The sequence below is a fragment of the Fragaria vesca genome, linkage group LG5 (genome assembly GCF_000184155.1).
Source record: "Fragaria vesca subsp. vesca linkage group LG5, FraVesHawaii_1.0, whole genome shotgun sequence".
Classification (NCBI taxonomy): domain Eukaryota; kingdom Viridiplantae; phylum Streptophyta; class Magnoliopsida; order Rosales; family Rosaceae; genus Fragaria; species Fragaria vesca.
Window position 1 is genome coordinate 9199758 of NC_020495.1, and position 7479 is coordinate 9207236.

The 7479-nt window shown below is 39.1% G+C and overlaps 2 protein-coding genes across 3 annotated transcripts in view; one reads left to right on the forward strand and one right to left on the reverse strand.

The window, feature by feature from the left end:
• Positions 1-461: 461 nt before the first annotated feature.
• LOC101305264 (protein arginine N-methyltransferase 1.6-like) lies at positions 462-4775 on the reverse strand. Its single transcript, XM_004299393.1, has 14 exons — positions 4498-4775; positions 4179-4392; positions 3977-4102; positions 3726-3890; positions 3525-3643; positions 3370-3449; positions 2732-3003; positions 2400-2636; positions 2028-2101; positions 1675-1768; positions 1420-1569; positions 1217-1291; positions 724-820; positions 462-598 (listed from the first exon to the last, which is right to left on the reverse strand). Exons 1-14 carry the CDS (start codon positions 4719-4721, stop codon positions 462-464), a joined length of 2064 nt encoding a protein of 687 aa, XP_004299441.1. The 5' UTR covers positions 4722-4775.
• A 1448-nt stretch (positions 4776-6223) lies between these two features.
• LOC101305557 (histidine triad nucleotide-binding protein 3-like) overlaps positions 6224-7479 on the forward strand; it is a 1919-nt gene continuing 663 nt past the window's right edge. Inside the window, exons 1-4 of one of the 2 annotated variants that reach the window (XM_004299394.1) lie at positions 6224-6331; positions 6503-6549; positions 6623-6699; positions 6825-6891. In XM_004299394.1, the coding sequence (XP_004299442.1) occupies positions 6251-6331; positions 6503-6549; positions 6623-6699; positions 6825-6891 (272 nt within the window). In that variant the 5' untranslated portion in view covers positions 6224-6250. Of the gene's footprint in view, positions 6700-6824; positions 6892-7479 lie in introns of both variants that reach the window. The other variant, XR_184647.1, reaches the window with a different exon arrangement.

The following is a 7479-nucleotide window of genomic DNA, read 5'->3' on the forward strand; positions in this document are numbered from 1 at the left end:
GGCGTGTATAGATATATATATATATATATATATATATACACACTGCTCCCTCGTAAGATACGAAACTGTGTTACAAGGGCCCTATATTCACATGGAACCTATCGATAGCCAACCTTGTGCGAAATCCTCAACATTACACTTCTCTTGCATTCAGGTTTCAGTGTCTCACCTAGGGCATAATGACTGGTTTAAATGTTTGGTGACAGAGATCAATTCACTGTGTTCTAGTCTCTACTCTCTTGGGTACATTAGGATTCAAGAGGAATCGACTTCCTGTGCTCATGTTTGACATTGAATAACGGATACTTTATGTGCCTCACAAAATCAAGAATAATGACACCAGTGAAATTCACTAAAGAATACCAATTGATCCATGCCCTAAAAACAAAAATTGGGATTGCACCCTCAAGATCATCACTCTTAACAAAGATGTTAAAACCCCGAGATGGATTTTTGAGAATCTATGAGAAAGCTTGTGTAATGTCCAGGTCGCCACTTGATGGGTTAAATGAAGCTTCAATAACTGCAGAAGAACAACTTTCACCAACTCCCACAGGCTTGGCCAGAAGCTTTACTCCTTGCTTCCAATACCTCTTATCTGAATCCACATTTAACAATGCTAGAAATATAAGCAAGGAAGTTCCTCTTGTCTTTCTTTTCTTTTCAGTTGTCACAATCAAATAGATGTCCATTAAATTTCTTTGATACACAACATAATCATACCTGGCCCTGTAGACAACACAATGGAGCCATCTGAATCCATCACCCAATCAATCCATAGTGCAAACCCGTGGCATATGCCTGGCTCGGTAAATTCAACCTGCCGGGAATGTATTCCAGAGCAGTTAAACTTCCAATCCTTTTAGCATTTTAAGTTATTTAAGAAAACAACTATCACCATATAATCAAATCCAGATGTTACTTGAGAGGGAAGGGGAATGGAAGCAAATCATGTGAGAGCTCTCTTAATTAAAAGTAGATTAAAAGACAATTAGTTCTGAAACTACGAAGGTTCTAGAATCAAACTTTAGTGAGAACAAGCATAAATATTTCATTCCAGAGTTAGTTGCTAAACAACACAGAGAAGTGCTTTGTTATACCTGGTTAAGAAATTTACTCACAGTATTCCACTTTGAAGCACGTGCAACTGTGACCAGATTTCAACAAGGATAACCACAAATATCCCAACTCAGATTTCAAGGGGTGATTGTAGTACCTGAGTTTTTCCATGAGATGACATTATAGGCTTTGAGAAATCAAACTCCATGACCGTTAATGCTTCACTGAGTTTCTGAAATATTTTTTGAAACAGTTACCCTATGTGAGGCCTTTTTCTCTTCTCATACCCAAAAGGAACTCATATAATCATCCTGAGTTAAACACGTCTTTATAAAACACAATTCTACTTGAATTGATTACCTTAACATTTCCACACTGCCAAATAAAATAGGGCAGACAAGGACCCTCTTGCTCCCCAGGTAGTTCGCCACATGCCCCTAAGGTGGAATTTATAACAGAATGATCAAAACCTTCAATCTTACTCAAGCTACGACGACTATTCCAAAGATCCTGTACAACAGAAGATGCCATAACTTAAGATCTTTAGTGATCAACTACATGTACATGTTTCAAACATGATATATAAGGGGCATAATGGGTAGGAACATAACTTACACGGATAGACAATGCACAAGCCTTCAGTATTGCCTTGCAAGGCATTATGAATGCATCTTCGGACAGGACGGCGTCCAGCATTGTCCGCTCATTCCTTCAACCAAATCCAGAAGAAGAATAGATGATATTATACATATTGGTTTAAAAAAGCTCTCCACAAACACTATGTATCAACTAATACGGATAATATATCACCAATAAGAAAAAAGCAATATTAACTTAAAAAAAGGACAGTGATAATTCTGCTGGAGAACACCACGCCATCTCACAATCGAGTCTACATACTGTATATACTGTAGTACATGCATGACATCTCATGAGCAATTACTGGAAAACAAATTACAGTAATATACCAGAACCGGAGGTTTTGCCATGGAAGCATGCTATCTGTTCCATAGTAGAAAGGTTCTCCAATCAACAGGTCAACCTACAAATACCAGCACTGGTTAGATTCTGATCCTAAGCATCCAACAGCAAGACACCATATTTTCTGAACATAATAGAGTAAGGTTTAGCTACATTAGCACAAGTTTCAGATCTTTAACAGATTTAACCACCCATTGAACTCTACCAGCAAAAGGAGGAAACAGAAAATAATCGTTCAATGCATCATTACTGTAACCCATTTCAACTGGATGCTGGTAGATACACGTACAGAGACCAAAAGATTACATTCCTTCAATGCTAGGATTTAAACTGGTGGTTAAAATTGAAAAGAATAATACCTTTTTCTGATGTGTGTCATGCACAGTTAACTTAGTTTTCTTCTTTTTAATATATTCTACACGATCTACTGAAAAATTGTTGGCACTGGCGACAGCATGCAAATATTCCATACCCTTGTCTTGCAACCCCGGAAAAAATGACATCACATGTGATGTTTTAGAAAGATGTGCAACGAGTAGAGTTAAGAAGATGCTGTCATCTGCAACAATGCATAATGGATCAACTCTTCCCTGTATCTGTGAAGAATACAATTTCTGTCAAAAATGTGAAAATTCTTGATTTTGTTTTTTCTTTTTGGGAGGTGGTGGCTGAGAGAGGTCTCAATTCTTACCGCTTTACTTATTGCCTTAAACATAGTATGCCTCCATTCACTGTCTCCATAAATTGCAATTCTTTCTGGTGGTAGTATGAGCTTGAAATCCCTACCAGTTAAGTCATACTGCATACTTTTGTTTCTTGATACGGGGCTCTTGATACTGTAGGAGATGCTAATATCTGTATGAACGGCATGCAAACAAACTGCTTCATCCTTCTTTACATACATACCTTCACCAGGGACAAACCAAACACACTGTTTCCAATGGTCACACCAATCTCCATGACCTGTCAACAATAAATTTCTTAAATTCACACAAAGGAAAACATCAAACACTGGAAATTACTTATTCTTTAACTTGCACATCAAAATCCTGAATAGATATAAGTTTTTCAATTAAGGTTTTGTTTAAAAGTCTGACATAATTAGCAAAAGGCCCAATGCAATCACGGGTTGGAGTAGATAATATATTAATACTATTATACTGCATTGTCACATTTATCAGGTGATCAGACAAAACAAAGACATTGATATCTAACTAAATTTTCCATTGACTTGCTCAACCTACTCTGAAGATTGAAAAAGCACTAATTACAGCATAAAGTATAACTACAATGGTTCTTGCTCTCAGAGGACTAGTGTCTACAACTTACTAATGTTGACTGGCAAATTTATCCACCTAGGGGCAGTGGAATAAAAGATTGTCCCTTCTCGATCAAGCTGGAGTATCCACCTGAATAACACACACAAACTCAGCAAACACATCGCAAAATTGTTATACATGAAAGGAATACTTGAATTTAATTACCATGAAATTACAGCCTGAACACGACCATCATTGGTCGCCTTTATAGATAGCTCGGTTTCTCCACGACTCTCTGGCCGTTTTGAGAAATCAAATTCAAATATCTTGAAGGGTTCCGACAGCTGGAAGAACCAAAAACTGAGTACAAACTAAACCGCTATTCATCCCCAAGAAACTTTATTGAAGACGAACATATGCCATTACCAATTTCACTTCATTTGCTATAGCATCACAATGAAACGCGTATTGTTGCGGCTTAACAGCCAAAACATCCTCAAACCCGGTTGGAACAAGACGAATCCCATCACACGCTTCCGCCTCATTACCATGTAAATCATGAAGCTTCCACAAAAATGTGCTCTCAACCAACTGAGCAGCAAGGTTAAAGCACCACAAAATGAGTTCAAAGTACAAAACTTTAATAACATTGCAAAGCTCTTTGCATCTCCACATACCTGACCATAAGTGGTTGCTCTAAACGGCACCGTTTCAGGACTCTCCACCAACAACACATCATGCGCATGTTGCAGAGAAGGTATCAACCCTTCACCTAATAACTCTGAATCCAATATCTCACTAACCTACACATTCAAACACACAATTCTTGTAATCAAAACGGCAACGTTTTACATAAAGAAGCAAACTTTCTTTACTTACAAGAACTTGAGCTCTTGAACTGATATCAACACCCAACTGGAGCTCATCAGAACGCTTGTTGATGAGCTTTATCTGCTTTTCCATGTCGTTCAAGCGTAGAACCTTCTTCATTAGCTTCACCATTGGAAGGTACGACTCACAAGCCGTCACCATACGACATGTCGTCGACCCCATTGCCCGCGCAGCCATCATCGACAGCAACCCAGTTCCGGCGCTTCACACAGTAAATTCACTAATTAGTAATTACTTCCACAAACTGTAAAAAAAAAAAAAAAAAAAAAAAAGGAAAAAGGGAACAAAAATTTAAGGTTTAACTAACCCAATATCAAGAACACGGCAAGGTTGAGTTACGGTCTTGTCTATGGCTTGGCGGTAAGATGTGTTCCTGGGACAGTCGTTGAGCATGTCGAGGTACGAGGTTGTGGCGAGGAGGGCATTTTGGGCAGTGTCGGGAGTTGGGGATTCTGGTTCGTTCTCTTCGATGACGATCCACTCCGAGTTGCCGGTGAGTGGGTTGACTCGGAGCTGGAACTGGGAGCTCATTGCTCGGGTGAGACGAGGTTTAAGGTGATGGAGGACTCGTGCTTTTGACAACAATGGTAGTAAGTTCCTATGAAACATATGACGAGGAACACACAACTGACCAAGAACGACAATCTACGGATTCACTTGGAGCATTTTGACTAGGAAGACTGAAAGAACCAACCTACTTTTGTGTCAATAAGTAGAAAATACGAGACGTAAAGTCAGTATTACCCCGTGTCTCCACTCTATTTACGGACGTGTTTCTAGACGTTTTTGAGTCTCTGACGCATTTTCAGCGTTTCCGACACTATTTTCTTAATGCACAAGGCACCTATTACGCTCTGATATGGCCAAAAATTGCGTGAGACGGCCGCAGAAGGCCGGAAACGATCGGGAACTTAACCGTAAATAAACCAAAATAGGGAGCAATAACGACTTTTAGGTTGTTTTAGATTTCTTTTATTTTTTTTCTTTGACTCAAAAGTCATTATTACCCCCATGTATTCGGTGTATTTACATACACATTTCCAGGCGTTTCCAGGGGTCTCCGACGCGTTTTCCGCATTTTCGAGACCAGTTACTTATCCCCCAAGGCACCGTGTACGCGTTGTATGGCAGTAATGACATGAGATTGTCAGAGAAGGCCAAAAATGGCCAGAAATTTATTTGTAAATAAACCGGTAATGTGAGGGCTATAACGACTGTTTGCTTCAACTTTCTTTTATTCTTTTCTTTTAGACTTAAGTCAGTATTACCCCTCGCATATTCGATGTATTTACAGACACATTTCTGAGCATTTCTGACACGTTTTCGAGGGTCTCCAACAAGTTTACGGTGTTTTGAGACAAGTTTTTAACACATAAGGCACCGTGTACGCGCTGATATGGCTAGAAATGGCATGAGACAGTTGGAAAAGACTGGAAACGAGCGAAAACTTATCTGTAAATAAACCAGAACCGTGGGGGTAGTAACGACTTTTAGGATGTTTAAGCTTTCTTTTATTTTTCTTCTTTGTGGCAAAAGGTCAGTATTATTCTCGTTTATCTAATGTATTTACGGACACGTTTTCGGCATTTCCGAGTCCATTTCCTTAACCCACAAGGCATAGTGTACACTCTTATATGGTAGCAGACGGCCATAGAAGGCCGGAAAGGGCCGAAAATGTTTCCGTAAACAAACCAGAAATGTGGGGGCAATAAATACTTTTAGGTTGTTTCAACTTTCTTTTATTTTTCTTCTTTGAGGCTAAAGGTCAGTTTTACCCATGCGTATCCGGTGTATTTATGAACATGTTTCCAGGCATCTCCGGCACGTTTTCAGCCTTTCCAATTCTATTTTCTTGGCCCACAAAGCAACCTGTAAGCGCTGATATGGCCGGTAAGGGCCGGAGAAGGCCAAAAAGGACCGGGAACGTATCTGTAAATAAACTGGATACATTGGGGCAATACTGACTTTCAGTCTTGAAGAAAAAGGAAAATAAAATTTAGCTAATAAAACGAAGCAACTTCTAACAGCAACTCTCTCGAAGGGAAGCATAAAGTGCGTCGATGGCGGGAGCCGCGGCAACTTCTCGCTGCATCTTCTGCCAGATCGCCGGAAAAAAATCCTCTACCACTCTCCTCCACACGGTCAGCTCTTTCTCTCTCTACTATTTTTTTTTCCTTCAACTTTGTCTCGTTTCCGAGAAAGTTGAACTTCCAAATGGGTTTCAGACCTCTGCATTTTCTCAGCAACCATCGATGAGTTTGGTACTTGAATTGATCTTGAGGCATTAATTTGTCATTGGGTTTATCCTGCAGGATGACAAAGTGGTTGCTTTCCAAGACATCAAACCCGCTGCTTTAAGGTATTGAACAAATTCTCCCAATTCCATTCAACATGATCATTTTGATTGAATGAGTAAAGTGACGGTCTTTCAGGCATTACTTGGTTATTCCTGTGGATCACATCCCAACTGTTAATGATCTTCAAAGGAGACCTGAAGACTACACTTTGGGTAATCTAGATTTTGTTGAAAAGATTATATGATACATGGTCCAATCAAATGCGGTTCCTTTGTTTTCATCAACAAGTTCTTTCTTTTCATAGTCTTATGTCCATTATCTATTTTTTTCTGTTTAGTAAGTCACATGTTGGAAGTGGGGAAAACACTGGTACAAAGAGATGCACCTCAGTGCCATCAGTACAGGTACATTAATGTCAATTACATTAATTTCGAGAAGCTCTTCTGTCAAGTTTGCACCTAGCTGTGTTTTGTTGTAAGTTATACAATTTGCTAGAGTTCTTAAGACACAGAGCTTTCCGATCTTAGTTAAATGTACTTGGGCTAAACTGAATTTTGTGCATCCTATATGGCTTTTTTAAGTTTTCATTTCAGGCATCAAACCATACCTTATTTTGGCTAATCTTTCTAAATGCTTACTCTGTACTAATTTAAGAGTTGGTGATGAATGCCAAACACTAGATTTTGCCTGCCGAAAGAAACTATGGAATTGTAAGACAGTGGATTCTTTTGGATGTTTACATCTACCTCCATCCATGCCTTTCTTATTATAAATGATTCCAAAAAACAACACTTCATCGATGTGGTGATTACTAGACTTAAGGATCAAGAAACAATCACTAACAGAAAGAACATAGTGAAAATATTGCACAAACTTTCTGCTGCCGTTTTGGTGTCCATATGGACCCATTCTGCATCACTCGTGAAGAATTGAGCAGGTGAAGAAAGAGAAGGTTCAAAAGTTCTGTAACTGGGGTATGTATGGACCGTTCT

What these genes read in the sequence shown, in the direction of transcription:
- LOC101305264 (XM_004299393.1), bottom strand. Translation starts at nt 4,721, where the DNA reads ATGAGCTCCCAGTTCCAGCTCCGAGTCAACCCACTCACCGGCAACTCG. An exon ending in GAGCAACCACTTATGGTCAG is followed by an intron (nt 3,891 to 3,976) that starts GTATGTGGAGAT and finishes CTTGCTGCTCAG; the next exon opens with TTGGTTGAGAGCACATTTTT. An exon ending in GGCAGTGTGGAAATGTTAAG is followed by an intron (nt 1,292 to 1,419) that starts GTAATCAATTCA and finishes AAAATATTTCAG; the next exon opens with AAACTCAGTGAAGCATTAAC.